The sequence below is a fragment of the Paramisgurnus dabryanus genome, chromosome 1, assembly GCF_030506205.2.
Source record: "Paramisgurnus dabryanus chromosome 1, PD_genome_1.1, whole genome shotgun sequence".
NCBI classification, from domain to species: Eukaryota; Metazoa; Chordata; class Actinopteri; order Cypriniformes; family Cobitidae; genus Paramisgurnus; species Paramisgurnus dabryanus.
In genome coordinates, this window is record NC_133337.1 from 63,031,998 (window position 1) to 63,055,343 (window position 23,346).

General features: G+C 38.9%; 1 protein-coding gene across 6 annotated transcripts in view; it reads right to left on the minus strand.

Annotated features, from left to right (window-relative positions):
- Window positions 1–485: 485 nt before the first annotated feature.
- The window catches only part of jmjd1cb (jumonji domain containing 1Cb), a 143,876-nt gene continuing 121,015 nt past the window's right edge, over window positions 486–23,346 (minus strand). For all 6 annotated transcript variants that reach the window (XM_065253660.2, XM_065253658.2, XM_065253656.2 and 3 more), the window contains 16 exons: window positions 22,418–22,619; window positions 21,079–21,293; window positions 20,610–20,762; window positions 18,213–18,302; window positions 17,964–18,091; window positions 17,395–17,608; window positions 15,999–16,198; window positions 14,506–14,784; window positions 12,321–12,489; window positions 12,141–12,231; window positions 10,430–10,560; window positions 8,968–9,090; window positions 7,481–7,620; window positions 5,142–5,318; window positions 1,669–1,800; window positions 486–1,406 (listed from right to left, as the gene is read on the minus strand). In XM_065253660.2, the coding sequence (XP_065109732.1) occupies window positions 1,293–1,406; window positions 1,669–1,800; window positions 5,142–5,318; window positions 7,481–7,620; window positions 8,968–9,090; window positions 10,430–10,560; window positions 12,141–12,231; window positions 12,321–12,489; window positions 14,506–14,784; window positions 15,999–16,198; window positions 17,395–17,608; window positions 17,964–18,091; window positions 18,213–18,302; window positions 20,610–20,762; window positions 21,079–21,293; window positions 22,418–22,619 (2,558 nt within the window). In that variant the 3' untranslated portion in view covers window positions 486–1,292. The remainder of the gene's footprint in view (window positions 1,407–1,668; window positions 1,801–5,141; window positions 5,319–7,480; window positions 7,621–8,967; window positions 9,091–10,429; window positions 10,561–12,140; window positions 12,232–12,320; window positions 12,490–14,505; window positions 14,785–15,998; window positions 16,199–17,394; window positions 17,609–17,963; window positions 18,092–18,212; window positions 18,303–20,609; window positions 20,763–21,078; window positions 21,294–22,417; window positions 22,620–23,346) is intronic.

Here is a 23,346-nt window from a genome sequence, read left to right on the forward strand (position 1 = left end):
ACTTCTATCATCAAATGTCCTTGAACTATGAAAACCACATTCTTAGAAGTTTCCAACGATATATAGTTTGTCAAGATTAGTGTAGGTTTAGACAAAGAAATTATTGTTTTAAATATGTAATGCCAAACATCCCACCTGTGGGACAGTGACAGGGTTAATGGAGGTATTGGCTAGCTGATGATGAGATGTGTTAGTTTTTTGTAAGATAATTGTTATTATTTTATATTCATTTTAAACGTAAGATCGTAAGAAATGGGTGTTCAATTTTGCTTGAACATACAAATTCCTACATTGACTCCACAGCACCATCTAGTGTTCAATCATTGAATGACACATGCGTTGGTGCATTGGTGCAAAAGTCAAACTTATGATTTTGTAATTTGGGGCCAGATAAATCAGCGTGACGAACCTAACGTGCGTGTGACACTGATGTATAATTATTTTTTAGTCTTCCATCAGATTGACAGTAAAGCAAGGCAGACAGATTTGATAAATCCATTTTAATGGAAAATGTAAAACCCCTTTGAACTTCAATGTACAAAGCATGTAACACTTGCACTTTAAAATTTGCAATTTGAAGCAAGCCATGTTTTAAAAAAATACATCAGTGAATGTATATATGTATATATTTACACAGCATAGTAAGATATCCTTTTATTTTCACAGAACTTCAAAAGTTCACCATAGTAAATTTGAACATAAAAAGGAGAAATGACAGTTTTCTTAAATAAATTACAACTTTTTTGTAAATGTCTCAATTTTACAGCGAACACTTCTTAATAAAATGCTGACGTGTGTTAATCTTTCTTTACATTATAGAACTGTACACATGTTTACAATTGTTTGGCAGTTCGTTTTCTTAAAAGATATATGGCATGAGCACATGAGACAGCTGATCTCTCTCACAGTAACTCCAAAGTAGTGAGCGGCTTCACAAATCCATTAGCAAACTGTACAAGTCACATTTACATTTGATCGGGTTCGGAGCGCAGAGCTCCAAAAAATAAATACGATTCTCCACTGAAACTGTACAGTATATGAAAGAACAACAGGGGAACAAAAGAATCAAACAGTCAAACGAATACTTGAGTCGGGACAGCGATGCTGTCGGATTATCTTCAGACGTGGGGTGCGTGTCGATCAGTCATCCTGATGGCCTATACTGCTATGGTGTGTGTGTCAGTAACAAATAAATACGGTTTTCCTGCTGTCATCTCTGCTTGGCACTGGAGGTTTGTCGGGTGAGCGTTAGTGTGCATATTTTTGGGACAAGTGCAAACGGTGGCAGAGTGTCATGAGTTTGCCTCCTCTTCCTCCTCCTCCTCCTCCTCTTCCTCCTCCTCTGCACAGCACCTCTTTAATACTCCCACTGAATTCTTCACACAGTGGTAAAAGATGTTCTTGACCTAAGGATCACATTCACAATCAAATCAGCAAAAATCCATTCAGAAGATGATGACATCAAATGTGCCAATACAGGCTCGGTTAATGGAGGGCTTTTTAGAAAAACAAGTGTACTCGACCAGGCTAAAAAAGCATAGACAGTTAGATTTTAAAACAGAGCCAGTGACACACATCAGATGGAGCAGAGGCTCGTGTATTATTGATCTAGTTGATTTGTTTGTGTCTCTATATAGAAACGATAAACTATACAGTTTTCAACTGTACCTGTAGCTTATCTTCATAGTTGATCTCCTCTTTAGAAGACCTCAGTTCCTGGGTTAAGTGGAATGAGTGCACCACATGCTCCGGAGAGACAAAGTCATTGATCACCTGGACACAGCTGTGAAGGTTCTGCACCTGTACAGAGAGACACACAAGCACATGAGGATGAGGATGTGCTTGATTCTGGTGTGTGTCTTTAGAATGAGGAAGAGCATAAACATCAGGCATGGTTCTAATTTATATCATTTTGCACTGCAAAAATGATTTTCAAGAAAAAAAATTCTTAGTATTTTTGTCTTGTGTTCAGTAAAAATATCTTAAAATTCTTAAATTAAGATTCTTTTTCTTGATTCGCAAAACGACCCAAGGAAATAAGTCTAGTTTTTAGACCAAAAATATCAAATCTAAGTGATTTTGTGCATAAAACAAGCAAAAAATCTGCCAATGGGGTAAGCAAATTTTTCAAAGATTTTTTTACATACCCCATTGGCAGATTTTTTGCTTGTTTTATGCACAAAATCACTTAAATGTGATATTTTTGGTCTAAAAACTAGACTTATTTCCTTGGGTTGTTTTGCTCTTCAAGAAAAGGCATCTTAATTTAAGAATTTTTAGATATTTTTACTGAAAACAAGACAAAAATACAAATAATTTTCTTCTTGAAAATATTTTTTTTGCCGTGTACAATGCAAAAATGACTTTCCTACTTAGGGCGCACTCACACTATCCAAACCAAACCGCGCTCAGGCGCGTTTGACCCCCAAAGCCTGGTTTGATTGACCAGTGTGATCGCTCTGATCCGTGCCCGGGCGCGGATTGATTAACTCTTTCCCCGCCATTGACGAGATATCTCGTCAATTAAGAGAAAACGCTTCCCTGCCAATGACGAGATTTTCCGTCTTTCCGCAATACCGCTATTATCCACCAGGTGGCCCCCTTCCGCAACTTTTTAAACCCGGAAGTATTGCCCTATGGCAAGCGGCTGCATGTCCGTGTCTGTTTAAAGATCGCTCTGAATGGGATCTCTATGAAAAGTCAGTCACAAAAATTTAATTATTTCTGCTTTTTGCTCAACATATGGTGTTTTTGCAAAAACCTACCCATATTCAAAAGCTGATTGCAAAAGAACCACTAAAGGTAGGATGAAACGTTTTTTTTTTGTTTGAAAGCAGAGGGTCTGTTCTTTCATTTGGTATATTGTATGTTTATATATTTAAAGAAGAACATTTTCTGGAAGGCATTAAACTTTGGTGAAAATCATGAAAAACGCTGGCGCTGGCTGGCAACTTTTTTTAAAAACGCTGGCGGTGAAAGAGTTAATCGCACCGCGGCCGGGTTGCAGAGGTGGGCCGGAGCGCGGTTCACTTGGGCTCAGGCGCGGAAGGCTGTGGTGTGAGCGCAATCGCGCCTGAGCGCGATTCAAAAGGTGAAGACGTCAGTTGCGCGACCACTCACGTTCATCTGCCTCCGTAAAAACCTTTTGATGCGCGCAGCGGGGTTACGTGAATGTCCGAGCTGCACACGTGACAGATCAACTAAGCAATATGATGACATGTGAGAGGGCTGTCTGTAATCGCGCACCCAACGACTCCGAATAAAAAAACACAGACTTATCATTACGGTGGGTTCCAGTGTTAAGAGAGCTCTTTACTTCCTGCTTTTTCAAAACAATCGCATCTTAATGACGAAAGCGCGCCTGGACTCGGATCGATACAAAGTACAGTGTGAGTGCGTGCACCTGGGGGAGTAGGGAGGGGTGACAATCGCGCTGGGGCATGGTTTGGTTTGGTTTGGATAATGTGAGTGCGCCCTTAGTATTGTTTTCAGTGCAAATATCTAAAATCCTTAAATCAAGATGTATTTTCTTGATGAGCAAAATTAAGTCTAGTTTTTTAATATAAAAACATAAAAGTGAATTAGTGCTTAGAACAAGCTAAATAAATCTGGCAATGGGGTAAAAAAAATCTCACATTTTTCTAGAATTATGATTTTTCCCCATTGGCAGATTTTTATCTTCTTAGGTAATTTTGCTCTTGCATCTTGATTTAAGATTTTACTGAAAACAAGACAAAAATACTAGTAAGAAAGTCATGTTTTGAACCGTATGTGATGAAATTACATGTTTCCTTTGATACCCCTTTTAAAATGCTTTATTAAAGGAATAGTTCACCCCCCAAAAAAACAATCTGTCATCATTTTCTCAACCTCGTGTTGTTTTAAACCTGTATGAATTTCTTTTTTCTGATGAACACAGAAGGTATTTTAATAAATGATGGTAAGCATACAAGCTGATTGTAACCATTGACTTCCATAGTAGGAAAAACAAATACGATGGAATTCAATGGGTACCATCAACTGTGTGCTTACCATCATTTATCAAAATATCTTCCTCATTTATCCCAATACTTCCATAAAATTTGTTTTTCCTACTATGGAAGTCAATGGTTACAATCAGCTGTATGATTACCATCATTTATCAAAATATATTCTTTTGTGTTCATCAGAAAAAATAAATTCTTACATATTTAGAACCACACGAGAATGAGGAAATGATGACAGAATTTTCATTTTTGGGTGAACTATCCTTTAAAATACATGTATCTGATTGGCTGGTCACTACACAATTAACAAGAGTCTGGTTAATATCAGTCTTATATTCCTAGTCTGGTACAACAAATGCCTGTCCAGAACAGCTTTGAAAGACGTGGCATCATGTATTCACTGCTTATGTCAATAACAAAGTCCCTATTTAAAGGGCACGTACTGTACAGTATTATGTCCATTTTTACAAGATGTAATATAAGACTCAGATGAGCCTGGCTGTAAAAATTCAGTTCAAAATACCCCACAGATCATTTATTACAGCATGTCCAAAATTTATTACAGCATGTCCTATTTGGGTGGGAGCAAAAAAAACCCGCTGTTTTCATGTGTGTAACTTTAAATGCAAATGAGCTACAGCTCCCAACTCCCTTACAAACAAACAGTGCTTTTGGTTAAAATAGCTCTGATTCCTGTAAATACAGTCTAAAACAATAATATCTGTAGCCGCATTAGCGCTAGAATGTGCTAAAAAACACATTACAAAGGCTTTTGGGTAAAATTAACTAGTCATTCAGTTGCCTTGGGCGGAGCTTTATCAGTGTGACATCAAATTAAATATAGAAATAAAACAGCATGTCTAATGAGACTGCTTTGGTTTAATGGGGATCAAAAAAGAAGGAGTAAGTGGATTTTTTCATTGTAGGGTTGTTGTGTTTGCACACTGCTAACAAACATTTATCTCCAGACATCTTGTAAAAGGGAATTTTGCATAATATGTGCCCTTTAAATGGGTGTCTCTTTGTATTCAGAGATTTTGAAGTCTGGCTACATGAGAATAGATTGAGCTTTGCATCAGTCATTAATACAGAATATGATTTGATTTGATCGTGTGGTTTTGACCAATCACAAAAGAGAATGGAGTGAGGTGAGACCTGGTGCAAAGCTCCAGCAGGAATCAGAACCGAATCTCCTAGAAACTGCACCACGGTCCAGCCATGAACGCCTTGTTCATCCAACAGCCGCTGACGCAGCTTACGGTTCAAGTAGCAGCTCTGTTCACGGATCGGGTCGTGATCCACTGGTATCTCCACACCTTGCTCTTTTGCCACCTGTCATTCACAAACACACGCATACTCATTTACTTGAAAGACACAATATGGCGTTTTAGCCAAGCAGCTTTACATTCCCATTCCCTGGAAATCAAACCCATGTGCTGGGCATTGAGCTGCAAATACACACATTAAAGGGACACTTCACCCATTTGCATTAAGCTTTGTATAGTTAGAACCCCAGTCATATTTTTGAATGGTCGTGCATCATTTCCTCAGTTGCCGCTGAGACAGGAGAAATACAGATTTCAGTGTTGCACTTCCTTCTTTCAATGATGTAAAAATCATCATTTTGCATCATTGAAAGAAGGAAGTCCAATATCTTTGTTGAGGGAGTGAGACTACAAACACCCCTTTTCTTGGTCAAATAGGCACCAAATTTTAAATGTATGTTACATTTCGACTACAAATATGACACACTTTCAATAAAGATTTAAGATCACATTAAAGGACAAGTTCGGTATTTTAGACTTAAAGCCCTGTTTTCAGATTGTTTATGGTGAAATAGAATGGTTTTGACTGAAATTTCGACATTTTCGGCTGCCCTGAGAATTTTCGCGTGTTTGTGTTTCAGCTCAGACCTCTACAATGGGTTTAATGGTGCACTGGAACAATCCTTCCTAAAATGCATTAAACTTTCGTTTACAAAGACGTGAAACTCACCGAGTGGTCAGGGGTGTTCACTGATATGCTCACACAAAAATCGCTGCAAAAGATGCTTTCCAACAGCTGTTTTAGCATTCGTTGTTAACTTGTGGACCTATTTCCCCAAACGCCTCACACCCGTACATTCTTCCGCTTAGAGCTTGAATAATAAACACTCCAGCCCAGGTGGTGGCGCTAATCCGCCTTTGCCAATTGCAAGAATAGAAACAAAGTTCCCGGCGCGGAGTAATACCGTACCTCACAGCACAACTAATACAAGTCAATGGAGTTGGTAAACACTACGATAAAACCTGTTGGAATGCGTCTTTTGGAGCGATGTTTGTGTGAGCATACCAGTGAACACCCCTGACCACTCGGTGAGTTTCACGTCTTTGTAAACGAAAGTTTAATGCATTTTAGGAAGGATTGTTCCAGTGCACCATTAAACCCATTGTAGAGGTCTGAGCTGAAACACAAACACGTGAAAATTCTCAGGGCAGCCGAAAATGTCGAAATTTCAGTCAAAACCATTCTATTTCACCATAAACAATCTGAAAACAGGGCTTTAAGTCTAAAATACCGAACTTGTCCTTTAAGGTCTTCTGAAATTTGTCAAAAGTGAATTAAACTCAAGCTTATTGTAACCCCTTATCTAAGTTTTTCCCAAGTGTCTTTAGTTTTAAATATTAAATAAAAATGTTGTTATAGTAGTTTACGTTTATTTTAATAAATAGAAATAATGCAATAAAGTGTATATTTTATATAAAAAATATGTTTTAAAATGAAAAAAGTCTCAACTAGTTTTGATCCAAAAAATGTGGAAAAAAAAGTTGAGGTAAGAAAATAGTAAAATATTGAAAAACAATGACGTTTTCCTTTAAAGGAGTAAAAAAAATTCTTTCTCTATTTCATTATCAATCATGTGACTTTCTCTATACTGAAGTCTTGTGAAGATGTATGACAGCTATAAGTCAAAAACATTATTTACTGGAAATCAGCCAGAACGCATCCTATTAATGTTCGCATCAAGCCAAGTTTGACGTCACGGGCGCAAATGCTATCGGTCCTTGTGTCACGTGACAGAGTGTGAATAATGACTTTAATTTCAGTATGTTCCTCACCCTTCACAGCTACATGAAACGCGATCGCAGATAAATAATGAAATCACTTTTAGCTGACTGAATGCTTTGAACAGTGTTTTCTGTTTAAAGAAAAACTCGTTTGAGTAAAAACTCTGAGCCATTTCCCACATGACTACATAAACATCTGAAAGCAGGGCACTCTGTTAGACAGCGATTACATTCCTTCTATAAAACTACTGCTAGAGAAAAAGGTTTTGTAAGGACACACTCAGAGAGAGAGAGAGAGAGAGAGAGAGAGAGAGAGAGAGAGAGAGAGAGAGAGAGAGAGAGAGAGAGAGAGAGAGAGAGAGAGAGAGAGAGAGAGAGCAGCAGACTGTTTCATTGCAATGATTCACTGTATTACTTTAGGATGGAGGGAAATCAAATGAAAATCACCTTGTGCAGAAACTCTTTAATCTTCTCGCCGTCTCTGCTGGTGTAGATGTGCCACAAGGCTCCGGGAGTCTCACTCGAGTCCTTTAATCTTTTCTTTACATTGTCGTCCAAATCTTCCTCCTCCAACCTCTTCAGCACTCCTGTGTGTGATATAAACACATTAATGTAGTCTCTGACACACACAGTAAACATATCTCACAGTCAGCATCATTTATTATAAAAAGGAGCTGGCTGGAGGGGAGCGCTGTCTTATTCTGCAGACAGAGCGATGTTGAAATAATGGCGAGGAGAGCGTGTGGCCGTCTGGGTTTTATATATTCTCCTCGCGTTTGTTCGTGAGACAGACGATAAAAATAGAAAAGCCACTGCAGTGTTGGGGGGAGGAAGACGTCTCTGTGACATAAACCATCCAAAGACTGAACGCTGACCTAATGTTCAACAGGCGAAGATCTTTCATTAAAATTAAAAGCCCGTTCACACCAACACTAATCTTCAGCCAGTTATTCAGTATTACATTTATTTCTTAACATATTTAGGGTCATGTTTGGGTTTTAAAGGGATAGTTCGGCCAAAAATGATATTAAACCCATGATTTACTCACCCCCCAAGCTGTCCGAGTTGCATATGTCCATCGTTTTTCAGACAAACACATTTTCAGATATTTTAGAAAATGTTTTAGATCTTTCAGTTGATTAAATGTAATGTTACGGGGTCCACCCATAGTCCACGACCTTCAAGTCCAAAAAAAGTGCGTCCATCCTTCACAAATTAAATCCAAACGGCTCCAGGATGATAAACAAAAGTCTTCTGAGGGTAATCCGCGCGGTGTTGTTGTAGAAATATCCATATTTAAAACTTTATTAACGTAAACAACTACCTTCTGGTAGCGCCGCCATCTTAGTCACGTCCGCATTCAGGGGAAAGTATAAGCGTAGTGTACGCACTTTTCTTAGTGACGTATGACAAATTCGGAGGGCGGGGGCACAGAGCAGCAGCAGAGTAGCCTCCGTAGGCTGCGTAAGCTCTCATCCTGAATGCGGACGCGATTAAGATGGCGGCGCTACCGGAAGGTATTTATTTTTGTTAATAAAGTTTTAAATATGGATATTTCTACAATAACACCGCGCGGATTACCCTCAGAAGACCTGTGTTTATCATCTTGGAGCCGTTTGGATTTAATTTGTGAGGATGGACGCACTTTTTTTGGACTTGAAGGTCGTGGACTATGGGTGGACCCCGTAACATTACATTTAATCAACTGAAAGATCTAAAACATTTTCTAAAATATCCGAAAATGTGTTTGTCTGAAAAACGATGGACATATGCAACTCGGACAGCTTGGGGGTGAGTAAATCATGGGTTTAATATCAGTTTTGGCCGAACTATCCCTTTAAATGACTGTAGCTTGAGTGCTGTATGTTTTTATTGAACTATGATCTATGAGATGATCCATAGCTGTATTGTTTTTGTTGTGATCTCAGGCTCACCTGTCTTAGAGAGAACTCCATTGCCTTTGGCCACACCCACATAAACCAGCACGCTGACGATGTCTGACACCTCCATGTGCAGGTTAGCAGTACCGAAGTCTTGCTCCTGAGAGGCTGCAACACCTGTGACACGGGTCAGACGTTACAGATGATCTTATTCATCCAATTGGTATCAGTTTAGAACTTGACACTGACAAAAGCCACACCAAATCTGTTTATCTGTGGTTTATTCTCTTTCTTCTGTGTCTCTTTTTTTGTGGTGTTTTTGTTCGCATTATAGTAGCTGTGATTCCATTAAGGATCTGCGCAAAACTTTATTTTCTAAATGTCGACAAAACTATTGTGAAATGATGGCATTTCCGTTTGTTTGCGATAAGTCATTCCAAAAACCATGGTGATGGGTGTGTTCCACTTCATATGGTCAATTTTGGTAATTTTATGACTTACCAGCTGGCAACTTTACGACCCAGAGAGGTAATTTCATTACCATTACAGTACCAAATCACTATGTCGCTCTTTACGATCTCCTAACGTCGTGAGATAACCAAGAACAGTCCAGTTACGTAATACATATTACGTAACTGTAACATAACTGTAACGTCCCAGGGAGGTAATTTTATTTCCATTACAATTATATAAACATTCATTTCCTTTTCTATTTAATTTAGCTGGTTAAAACTTTTCAGTCTTAACGTTGGAAATCTGTCCCTTAAATAATTCAAAATAGATACACCACGTGAGCTGCTCGGCATCTGACAGGACCGGTCGTTTCTCTGAACCGAGACAACATTAAATGAGTTGTACTGCAGATGTCCGCCCAAATAATATTAAATAAAAAAATTAAATACTAACTGGTTCCCAACACAAAACTTGTAGTCCATTATGTTGCACGACATAACCAAGACAGGCAGATTACATTATGAAGTTACGCTAAGGTGATGAATCCACGAATTTCACTTTTCGCCACCACGGGTTGACTTTAGAATCGCTCTCGTGGTATTTTGATGTCATGCACTTGTGACTCCACATAAAGTCGAACACATCTTTTCTGTTTTGTCCTCCAACCAAACGTGCCATATTAAAAAATTATCATCATGTGACTTTTACGCACGACAGGTGACTGACCACGTCAGTTTTGCGGTATATTCCTTTTTCAAATTGCCTGAATGTAATCACCTTTAAAAACTTTTTTTGCAATATATAGGAGTTTATGCAAAATTGCTGTGTTTACATTTTGCATTATCAATTAGCTTTTTCAATTGGCGCAATTTAAAGAGCAATGGAAACGCAACTTGTAACTGTCATAAAAATTAACTTGTCAGTGGTTATGCATTTACAATTTATGATTTTTTTTAAAACAAATGCAGAAAACATAAGCTCTGTACTGTGTGTGTGTGTGTGTGTGTGTGTGTGTGTGTGTGTGTGTGTGTGTGTGTGTGTGTGTGTGTGTGTGTGTTTGTACCATAAGCACAGCAGAGGCGAGGGCCCAAGTCCGGTCGCACAAAGAAGGATGGCAGATGGGAGGCCAGGTTGAGGTTTCCTTCAGGGTCTGAATACTCTGGCATCGGGAGATTCTTCATGAGATCATCATACCTACACAAACATGTGATTAACATACATTAACACAGCACACAACATGCTTAAACGAGACCTAAACACAATAGTTCAATGTAAACGTCAAGAGGGCAACATGTGTATCAGCATATCTGGGCAAAACCGTACATTCAATAACAACTTCATTCCCTTCAAACTTCAAACCCTTCTTGTAAAATAATATTTTAGTCATTTTATTGTTACTTAACAAATTTCACTGTCTTTCACTGCAAATCCCTCTAAGGGCATGCAAGCTTTTATGTCCAAAACATCCACTTCAGGAAAATCCACTTCTTTGGAGTTATGGCAAGACATAGTAAACAATTGCTCACCAAAAAATCACTAAAGATGCAACCAGAAGTATTATAAATGACGAAAGTCAGAATGTAAAAATAAAGAAAGTGAAGCACACATTAGGGGGCGCTGTGATCCATGTCACTGACACATTCAGATTGTATCCAGGTCCAAGTACTTAAGTTTGAACGTAATCCATTGTTGAAAAATCAGCGTTAAGCAGATTCTGCCAACAAACCAGTATTTCTGAACGGCCTAAGGCTGGGATTTAGTGGAGTTGAAGGGAATGTATTTGATGAACATAGTATATGTGCCACAAACTTTGGTTAATATCATAATCTTATTTTTGATGGGGAGGCATTTAGCGGCTATGCATCTGAGCTTATTTCACAAAAAATTACAACATTTAAATGAACCAATATGAAGACAAACCTTTTTCCTTTAAAATATTGTATACTGATTAATAGGCTTGGGTATCGAGTATCGATTGGAACCGGGACTAGCTTTGCGATTTTCCCGGAATCATTCAAAAGTTTAAATTTCGATTCCTAGTTTCGATTCACAGTCCGCCGACCGGAAAAACAAACAGGTCCAAAGTGAGACTTCACTTTTCTAAACAGACACGAAATCTCGTAAAAATGCAACATTTGTGGCAAGATTGTTTCGTGAATAGTAGGGTGCACGTCTGCACGTTAAACATGATGAAGCGCTGCGCGCCGACCATCCTCCGCTGCATCTTCCTCTGGCTCTGACCCCCAACCTGACATCTCAGTGACTGCACTGCAGTCCAAATACGGTATGTAAAACAATAAATATACAATAAATAAGATGTCTTGCGCCAACATTGAGCAGCTAACAAATTAGCCAACATATTTTTTCATAGACAATTTACGAACTGAGATTGCAAACGTTAGCCAGGCTGGTGACTCCACAACTCCACTATGTGCTGAGCATTCATTGTAAAGTTCACAAAAAGTAAAAAGTTCATATTTAAATTGATGGAGAAAGTCAGACTATTGCCTTCAGAAAGACCATTGGTTAGCTAGCTCATTTAAAAAATCATAAACTTTTTTGACCCTGCCTCTTAAAGAATCGGAATCGAGAATCGTTAGGAGTCGGAATCGAAACAAGGAATCGAAATCAGCACCGGAATCATTCAAATTCAAACGATACCCAACCCTACTGATAAATAGTGCAGTCACATATATTAGGGATGACTGAATAAACAAAAAGTTTAAAAGAATGCTTTCCATCAATCATATCTACATTTGATGCTTATCAGGTACCTGGAAGGCATCAAAGCCATAAACTCCTCCCCTGAAGGCCAGTCCTTCAGCCGATACACCACAGATTCCCCGTCTTTAGCTTTAGGGCGTTCTGTAAAGACCATGAAGCGCATAAATAAAAGAAAGTACACCACTGACATGATTTGTTATTGTGTCAACTTCAATTTAAGCAGCACTCACTTGTGAGGTCCTCAAAGCCGTCCCAGAACTCTTTGATGCCCGAGTTGGACATTACTCCATCCTTACAGTTCAAGAGGTCCCCCTGGTGGTCAGCAAACTCCTGGTTGAAAGATTCGGCTTTCCACAGGCTGCTGTTGAGTTTCTTGTGCACTCCAGAGACCAATACGGGCTGCAGGAACATGACACAGACTTTCAATGACAGCTCTTGCTCTCGTCCTCTAACATTCTGAATGGATTTTTATTGACCCCCAAGCATACAGTATATACGATGCACCCTTTGGCCAAAATAATGTAATTTATGTTATGTTTTGCCTTTAAAGAATGCCTATGTAGACAGCTCACTAGACTATTGAACAGAGAGTGTGTTTATTAGGAGACTGGCAGTATAGTGTACATCTGGCAGAGCTGTAAAGTCACGGTCCACTGACCAGAAGTCAGTAAATGTCATCTTACAAAAGGAACAGCAAACTGAAAAACTCTCGCTTTCGAACAATTATAATAAAATGAGGAACTGCTACGGTTGCACCCGCTAAGGAACCCTCACACCTCTTTGGTGTGTTTTTGTCCATTAGTGAAAATCAGACTTCATGTTGTAAAATTATATATCCTCAGTAGAAAAGACGTGAATTAGTTCTGCATCCATTAAGAAACCCAGGTGCTATATCAGTAAAAGCATCAAAGGCCTGTAATGGCTTTTCTGAAATACATAGTGAATAAATGGAGTCGTTCTCTCTCCACACCCATCGTTCAGTGTGTATTTATAATTGTGTAATACTACAGTATATGCAGGGTGTAATATGCTGGGGGGATGGTGGGGATTATCCGCCCTCTGGTCTTTATATTCCTGCCTATGATGAATATTTTTTATCCACGATGGGGACAAAATGTATCCCCACTCATCAAGCGGTCATATAAACGGCCTAAAATAAAGGTAATTTAATATAAGTAAAAAAGCTGCCACGCAATAGTGCAAACAACAGTAAAATCAGAAAGGATTTAGTACTGTCAGCGCTTTCCCACCTGTGACAATAGGCAACAGCCTGTCCAAGTTATGTCATGGATCCTTCTTTAATCCATACCCGGATTTTCCAAATGTCGTCAAGCACCAATACAGTAGTATATTTCAGCGCGAAAAGACCAGACCAGAGCTGTTCAAATCTCGCTTAGTGTGGGTGCGAGTAGGACTGGTTACCTGTCTATACATATTTTATTTCAACAGTTACAAAAAATAGCTTAAATGTTTAAGTGCTATAATTGGCTCCCCGGTGCTTCTGTCAACCCAGAAAACGTGAAAAAGATCAACCCAGGAACTTAGTTTGGGTAGGCCATTCTCTGCAAGCATGTGAAAAATTAGGTCAGATTTCGCCTGGTTTGTGATGTAGGTAGCAAGGCCAATTACAATAATACCGCCCCTTAATCTGCACTATCCAACCACGGCACTGCCATTTAGTGCAGAGAGAAAGAGAAAATAATTGACACCACAATTGAGTTTCAATTTCAACAAACCACCATCATTGTGTTCATTGTTTGCTTTTCATCAGCTCATTTGCATTTTAAAGGACACGCCCCAAAATGGCACATTTTTGCTTGCAATTTTAACATGCTATAATAAATTATCTTTGAGGTATTTGAATCTAAAACTTCACATGCGCACTCTAGGGATACCAAAGACTTATTTGAATTTTTTTTTAAATCTCATAATATGACCCCTTTAATAGCCTGAATAATCAATATAAACCTGTGGTTCATTATTTATTTTCATAAAATATTTAAAAAACACCCTCTCCCTGATTTTATTTTCATAAATCACACCCTGAGTACATGGATGATGTAACAGAGAAACCAGACAACAGCTATCTGCTGAGATGGGTGAGAGACATTGGTTTACAGTAAGCAGGAGGATTATCCTGACTGAAAGCAACACAGTGGATTCCCAGATTTATGTTTTATCTGTAGAGCAGATTTTCTTTGTAATAGAGCTTGATAAAGGAAAGCACATATTTAATTTGACAACCAATAAAAACAGACTTTGTATTGTATCTCCTTCACAGCCTCATATTAATTTGTGTCAAATATTACATCCAACCTGACTACAGACAACAACAGTAGAATGAGATAAAGGAGATTAGGATAAATGTGCCAAAACTAAACCATAAGGTGCAGTAAGGTTTGGTGGGTCACACACCTGCCCCTGTCTCCAGCACTCTCTGAAGAGTTTCCAGTTGTTACTGTTGCGATGGTCTTTGAGCCAGAGCAGCCTGCGTTCATGTAGCCAGCAGTGAGGGATGTCCACATACAGTCTGGTCGACTCGTCCGCTGCTTTCTTTTTCTCAGCTTTGGGCTCCTCGATGGGATCGTGCTTCAGGTTTAGCTTGGTACCACGGCCCGCCGGGATCTTGTTTTCCACCACAGAGGCGATGATGTCATCCAAAATGTTTGGCACGCTGCGGCCACTCTTAACAATCTGAGAAGATGAAAGGACAACAAAGAATTAATCACAAGTTAAAAAGGAAAACTTTAGACTAAAGACTGATGATTTGTTTTGAAAGGTTAAAAACTGTCATCAGTTAAGAGTCACAAGTCCTTGAATCTAATGTGAGTCATCAGACTTCATTTGTGTTTTATATTTGGTTTGTGTAACAAATGTTTCTCTTGTCCCAATGTAGACTGCAAGCCTAAAACGAAAGCATTTACTTTACAGTGGTGCCATAAACTTAGTCATGCTGCAGTTCAGAGTCTTTTACTACTGAGTCCCATCTGCACTGGAAGAATAAGATATTTTCAATAACTCTGAATGATAGCATAGACACATGAAAGTAGGGCTCCAACTAACGTTTATTTTCATAATTGATTACTTTTTCGTTTAATCAGATAAAAAATAAATATTTACTCAATGCGATTTTTTTTTTAACTTATTATAGCTAAATAATGCACTAAATTCGCTTGTAGAAGTGTACTTTTACACTACTACAGAGTTTTACTAATATTATCTTTTTGATTTTGATATTTTAAGCCTTAAAATTTGTTTGTGCAGCATTTAAATAGTTAAAAAAATTTAAATGACAAAATATAAATAAACAAAATGAACTTTGAGTCTTTTGCTGTGAGGTAATTTTGTATAAAGCAGACGTGTTATTTTGTGTATTTTGTATAGTACAATGTGTTTATGTGGTTTAAGGTTCAAAAACACATTCTTATCCACATATCGTACATTTTTGTAGCTCCAGATTTCCCCGTCTTCCTGAAACGCAAGGATTTTGTACAAAACTCATCGATTTTAAAAGCGCTGTGTCCCTGATTGTCCAGCTAATCTGTACGTTGTGATTGCAATGAATATCTTTGATGTCAGCCAGAAATGTGACGCTTCTTACCATGTTTGAAAGATTCGCTCACAATGCAATGCTAACAGGAGTTAATTTACAGGCTGTGAGTCAAACTGTTGAAATTATGATAATGTCGGTCTTTACTACATCACCAAGCCCAGGAAGTAAACTGTTGCCTACAATTCATGTTTTTGTTATAGTCCAAGAAAAGAGATTTACATTGGAGACGATTACTCAAGTAATTGTTTACTTTGGGGTTACATATTGATTAACTAATACGGACTTACACACCAAAGGAAATTAAAAAGTGTGAATCGGACAATAGGTGCCCTTTATCTCTGTACTGAAGTCTGACCTGAGAGGCAGTGGAGTAGACGGGTGCGAAAGCGATTCCTGCATCCGTGGAGCCCAGACGTAGCTTGCCAGCGGTTGTGGTGAGGAGGTCTCGAAGGGTAGAGCCCTGCTCCAGAGTTGAAGATTTGCTGTGCAGAGCTTCTAACGTGTCCGACTGCTCCTTCTCCTCCTTTATCTTTCCTACAACCGTCTCCTTATTTTCTGCAGGACAAAAGCACAGCAGGTTTAACATCACACGTGAATCTCTTCCACACTTTTTAACAACTCAAGAACAAGAAATAGCGCTTAGCACTTCTGTAATACGATGTGTGTAATTTAGTGGTGTAAAGTTAAGATGTGATGTGGCGTTTGTCAAGGTAAACAAAAATATGTTAATATATAGGTATTTAAAGGTAATCTTAGATTGTGAAATGCAACCAATGGACACGTAGTGACAAAACGCACTCTGTAGAGCAGTTTATCCGTTTAGGGCTACTTTAGAAACATGACAGTGACTTCCATGTAAGAGGGACCTGTGATGTATGTAGATAAAAACGCCTCATTGTAAGGTAATAAAAACAATACAGTTGATTGTGTAGGGCAGTGGTTCTCAAACTGGGGGCCGCGAGATGGTGCCAGGGGGGCCCCAGTTTTATGACATTTTATAAAATACATTAATTTATCATGAATTCTGTGTATTTAAACCTAAAAAAATAAGGCTTCTAACCAAAAGCACTACTTGTATAATTTAATGTTTTGGGGGGGAGCGCATCACTGATAATATAGTTATGTATATTATATTGCAAAAGATCCTTCTAAAAGTTACACAAAAGTTGCACCTTTAAACAACTCCAGGTGTTAGAATTAAGCATGTAAATCATATTGCTTGTTTCATAGACTCTTCAGATGCCTCTATAGACTTAAAAAATTTGACTAGACAGATGATAAAATGTGAGTATCTGTGAGTATTTATCTTACTTCGGCCAGTAAACAACCACTGCAGCAATTCACATTAAACCACCCGAAGTACCTTGCAATTTATCATTGTACAAATGGTGTTAAAAGAAAAATACATCAGAAATATAAACCACACGTTAAGATTTATCACCAAGTGAAATTTAAGCGCTACTGCTAAATTAAGAAACTTCTACAGTTTGCGATGCCCCGGGCATTAAACTGATCGTGTGCCAAAATCCGGAAAGTGTTTTAAGTGCAGTCAGTTTAAAGACTGCTGTTTGTTGTGCATGTGACCGAGCGGCTGAAGGACTGGATAAACATGCGGTTAGGCGAGGCTGCTCAGGACTGAGGAGACCTGTAATGCGTACCACTAAATGTGAGGAGTGTGGAATGCTGGCACACTCGCGCGTCCAAAGAAAGAAAAAACACGCCGACCGCAAGTTCTCTCATTCCACACTCACCCTTCTTTTCCTCGCGGGACTTCTGTTCGGCCAGGTCGGCCAAAAAGTGCAATGGGGACTGGGACTCGGGCGGAGTGAACTTGCTGTCGGCGCTGGTGTCGCTGGCCGGACTGCTCCCTCCGTTGGCCTCCACTTTCAGAGGAGAGTTCTGCTGGCCGGCCTCGGGCTTGCATACAGAAATCTTGTTGCTGTGATTGAGCACGTTCTGTAATACCTGGGAAAAAAACAGTGAGAAAAGCCAGTGAACATTATGCGGTGAAGAGACAGAGCGGGATTGTCTTCAACATTCCTCAGAGGAACAAAATGTGAAAATCAGCTTGTTTATACAGCACACGCACGCGTTCAATCTAATTGCAAGTCGATCCTCAAGGCCTTGTTTATATTTGTGTCAAATTAAGTATGATGTCTGACCTGATTAAGGTCCACGGCATCATTTATGTGATGCAGACATGCTTTTAATGTTAAATCTCCCTGAAGCCTCTGTCTCATTCGCTCCTAATAAAATAAGCCTACCAGACTAAAATCGGCTATTAGTTAATAAAATCTGTCACTTGATGAAAGAAACACACCTGGGAGACGCCATTGGTGGACGGCAGCTTGCTGAGAAGGGCGTTTTGCTTCACAGTACACGAGCAGTGTGATTTAATGTTGTACTTCTCCCTGAGCATGTGCATAGCGTTCACCAGGTCCGTCAAAACTAAAAGAAAAATCAACAGATACATCAAACAACTCCCTCTTTAATCCCACCTTCTGAAGGCTAGACTAAAACCAATCAGGAATTTGGCATTGTGCTGGAGTCAAAGTGTTTCGGTCCATACCCGTTCCTGGAATGATCTGTGTTGGCATCAGGTGCTTGTGATCATGAGGTTGTCCCTTGACGCACTTCAGCCAGACGTACAGCTCTTTGTCTGGGTAAAAACAAAAGACAGACGTTTAAATGCGATGTCACAGATACAAAGCCGTCGATGGCCCAGTTTCTTATGAAGGAGACGCTCTGTTTATGGTTCAAAGTAAATGTGGAGCCTTGTGGGGAAGGAAACACGGGTGGGATTCAGCAGAAACAACCTCTCCAGAGGATCATTTAATGCCCTGAGGCAGAATCCGAGTTGCTGAAGGAAGGGTGGACTTAAATAAAGGCACAGTAAAAAGAGCCAGAGCCAACCGAGCCAGACGGTGCCAACAGCAAGCATGCACGCACACACCAGCCCTGTCAATCAAAGGAGTCCACCTCAGGACATCAGACTCTCAGCCCTCCGGCTACAGCATTAAGGGCCAAATATTTGCTCTCTGAAATTGATTGTCATGGGCAGTTTTCACTTTAATGAGGAAATATTTATTTTATAGCCAAATGAAACACAGTTTACATCGTGTATAAGTAAAACTATTAATTTAAATTGAAAATCTATTTATTAATACAAGATACTATGAATACACAAAAGACTTCATAACACATAAAGTGTGTTTTTTTTCAGCAAATCATCTGCGTGACGGATTCAGAAATATTTTTAATACGCTTTTTGGCAAACGTCACATGAACAAAATGGAAAACAGGTCTCATTGCTTCTGCTTGTCAAAGAAAATGGTAACAGCAGTATGAACCGATGGCAACATCTATTAGTTATTCAGCTAGATAGTTATTTTTATGTGTTGCAATTATGTAAGGAATAATCGACGATGGGTTGAAATAAAATAATGCACACCAAAGGTGGTGGTAATTTGGCACGCCACGAAGCCGTTACACTGCGGGTGTGCATTATTTTGAAATAATTTAAAGGACAATTCGAAAGAGTCGATTATTACACTTATATCACGATTACAACAAACATTGATTTGATGGTTATTTTAAGACATTTGACAGGTCAGGTGTGAGTTTATAGAAAAATTATGCATACCTGTGGAACATTTCTCAACCAATAAAGCATTCAACAGCCTTGTGGTATAATCTGTTTTATTACACGAGTCGTTGGAATGCTTAATTCTGATTTGCAGGTCGTGACATTTGCAGGTTTGTTACTACTAAATAACAACCGCTCAAAACTAATAACACACAGTAACCCAGAGGGGCAACCTTCCGATCTCTCTGCTGAAGTCAACATGGAAGTGATTAAACTGCAATTCATCGACGGGCCGCTAGATGCTGGCTCCAAAAGGGAGTCAATTCCCATAGACCCCCCATGTTAAAATGCCCAACTTCGCAGCAGAAAATATGTTTATGGCCTGGTACAAACTGGAATATTGTACTGGACATGTAAGGGGAGTAATTTTTTTTGTAAGTCATCCGTTTTAATGATATTAAGCTTTAAATTCTGCATAATTGAATGACGTGTGAACTGCTACTGCTGTCTGTCACTACCGTGGAGCTAGGCGGGTGTAGTTTCAGCAACCAGCCACTTTAGCTTCACCCAGATTCCAGCTCTTTACCCATTTTTGGTTATCCGTGAGTGATGCACTGTGACGCGCTGCCAAGATGGCGACAGCAGGCTCCGCAAACTATTGGCTTTAAAACATTTCTTCATAAACCTATGGGTGACGTCACAGACACTACGTCCATATTTTTTACAGTCTATGGGTAACCTGGATGCTGCAAATCATTTTGACAGGTACAGTTTAATACACAAAAATTAAATATAAATGTCTTTTAATAACACACGACATATTTTTTTACAAATGATTAAACCAAATAGTGTCTTCTTGACATGTGAACAAGTTGTCTTATCTTAAAACCGATAGCAAATGAGTTTTCCTGACAAAAGGTCTGCATCCGTGAAAATATTTAATTTCCTTACCTTACTTACTGTATAAGGCAAATAGCCATGTTATAAGCAGGAAAATGTACAGGCATCTGGTTGTATTGTGAAATAAGCTTATTTCTGGGCTTATTTCTGCAATAACAACCCTATACATCCTCATCTTTCATAGCTTCTTTTAAAGCATCTTGAGTGAAACTTCTCTATATTTAATAAAGCACATGCAAAAGCCCTGAACCGGAAACAACGTGACCTGTTTTGCAGAATACGAAAGTTTGTTGCGCAATACCCTCACACAGAAGCATTATCAGGTTACTATAGAGGCACTACCACCAATAACTTCATTAAATATAATGAAATAAATCAAATGTTACATTTTATTTTGCCCACGCCACATTGGTGACACGGCGGGCAGGAGTAAACAAGCACGGTCAGTGTACAAAGGTGAATCTGAAAATGATGACTGACCTTTGGAGCTCTTCCTCTCTTTGGCCTTGTAACAGTCCAAACACACCACAAATCCACATTTTTGGCAGACCCAGTGCATGTTAAACAATGTGGCTTCACATGCGTCGCAGCTCTCCCTCACCCCACGCACCGCTCTCTTCCAGGCGATCTTGGCTGCAGAGCAAAGCAAACAGGAGTCGGATAATGAATATTCAGATTTTCTGATTCCTGCACTGTTAATAAGGCCGCGAACATCACTTCAGATCGTCTATGACAGCATTATGTTGTATAGTCTATCACACCTCTCTCTGTAACATTTAATTCAGCTGAGGTAATCGTGGCATTCTGCAGTCACATATTTTTGTATAATGAGATTTTCACGTGTCACATGGCATATGGATTTATTTTGTGATAATGATTAACTATGTGTTATGTGAATGTCTGGAGTATCTGATCTCTGTTGGGCTACGTATGGTATTCATCAACGCACCATCCTTCTTTATCCACGTAGCTGCTGTGCTCTCAGTCATGACCAGCTGACAGAATTTGTCACCGATGTAGCTGAGGATATACTTGGAGGTCTCCAGGTCCAGGTTGTTTTCTTCATAAGCGTCCTGAGCCCAGAGACTGAGAGCTTCTTCGTCATATTGATCAGGAGAGGAAAAGCCATCGATCCGGATCACTCCGTTCTTACTGTAAGAGAGCCTAGAGATGAGGAGAGAGAGAGAGTGAATTAGAGAGAGCTTCCTTTTCTTCCTAAGAGCGATCCTGAGACGTAATGAGAGAGGGGAAAACTGTTGACATAAGACAGGCTGGAAAAAAGCAAAACCAGTAAACACTGTCTGATGGCATGACATGAGGATGGGTCAGTACATAGCCAATATTTAATGAAAGGAAATATCGCTCTGGAAGATTTCTTTCACTAAATTAAAGGCAACCGCTGAGGCGCCTAGCAATGATAAATATTTTCATACATGTCAAAAATAGTTAAGCTCCATGTGCTTAGACTAAATTCTCTTTGTATTTACAGGACGGACCCAGAATTTTTTCCCGTTATGTCTGAAAAGAGCCTCATAGTGTATCTGAATGCAATACTGCTGATGTAACTGTCTGCTGTACTTTCAATCAGGCTATAAAGTGCTGTAAACAATAGAGCATAATGTGAAGTCTCAGGCCAAAAAAAGCACAACTTTTAATATTGTTTTACAAATTTTCTTAAAAAAAATATTACATTTAGAGTTAATTTAATTATGGAACACATTTAAAAACAGCGCACATGCTGACCAATGTGCTGTGCAGGGATGCATTAAAAAAAAGAGATATTAAAGGTTATAATCATAAAATAAATTAATATTAGGTATACAGTGCCCTACTAGTGAGGTATACAGTGCCCTACTAGTGAGGTATACAGTGCCCTACTAGTGAGGTATACAGTGCCCTCCATGGTATTGGGACAGTAAAGACAAAATTGCTCTGTTTGCTAAGGAGACATGAAATGTGTGACATGAATATGAGGCACCAAACAGAATGTCACATTTTATTAAAAAGGCACATATTATACAAAATCCACTTACAGTAGACATAAATGTGTGAAGTCATTTTGCCTTTATTGTCCTAAAACTTATGGAGGACACTGTATTTATTTACAAGGTTATTGTTTAATTCGTTTATATTCTGTATCTTCTTTTCCTGCAGTGTTTTTTTTGCAACCTTGAGATTATTTCCCTTCACAGGCACAAATAAAGTTCAATGAACTCTGCACTCATTGGGTAATGGCGAGTTTTCACTTCGTGTTGTGAGATGTGGTCTGAGGCTGTGGTCACACTTACCGACGGAAGTGGTAGAAGCGACAGAAGACGGGCGAGTGCGCGGGTTCCTCTCCTTTCTTGGTGCGGATAGAGCGACACTCCCTGCACTTCTGTAAGTTTGGGCCGATCTCTGAACACGAGTCGTCCTGCAGAAAGGACTCGCCCGTCTGCTTTAACTTCTTCACCTTCCTCCAGTCCTTCAGCACTGACCGCGGAATGCCATCTAAACAGACGATGATTACACACTTCGCTTTATAAATGACTAAACATAATAATGTAGTGCATATAAAAGCAGTACAAACACACAAGAATAATGAGAAACAGGAGAAAAGCAGCATAAAAATATTTCGAAACTCAACACATGAACACATGTATTTACTCGTATTTAAGTATACGCATAACACAATGCCAATTTAAAAAACATTAATGAATATGATAGAGGCTGTTTCTTACTAAACAAAAAAAATTGGGAAAATCTACTGAAATAAGCTGTTTGTAAATTAGGCAGAATGACAGCTTCTGTTGGTCAGCCAAGAAATGGTTAGGACCGATAATTATAAGCCCAAAATCTCAGATGATTAATCGGACTATCAGTTTCTGTACTATAATATACAGTACAGTATGTACCCTTGGACCACAAAACCAGTCATAAGGGTACATTTTTTAAATTGAGCTTTATACATTAGCTGAATAAATAAGCTTTCCATTGAATTATGGTTTGTTAGGATAGGACAATATTTGGCCAAAATACAACTATTTCAAAATCTGGAATCTGAGGATGAAAATATTAAGAAAATCTCCTTTCAATTTTTCCAAATGAATTCCACATATTACTAATGATAAATACATTTTTGATATGTGCACTGCAAAAAATGATTTTCAAAAAAAAAAATTCTTAGTATTTTTGTCTTGTTTTTAGTAAAAATATCTAAAAATTCTTAAATTAAGAC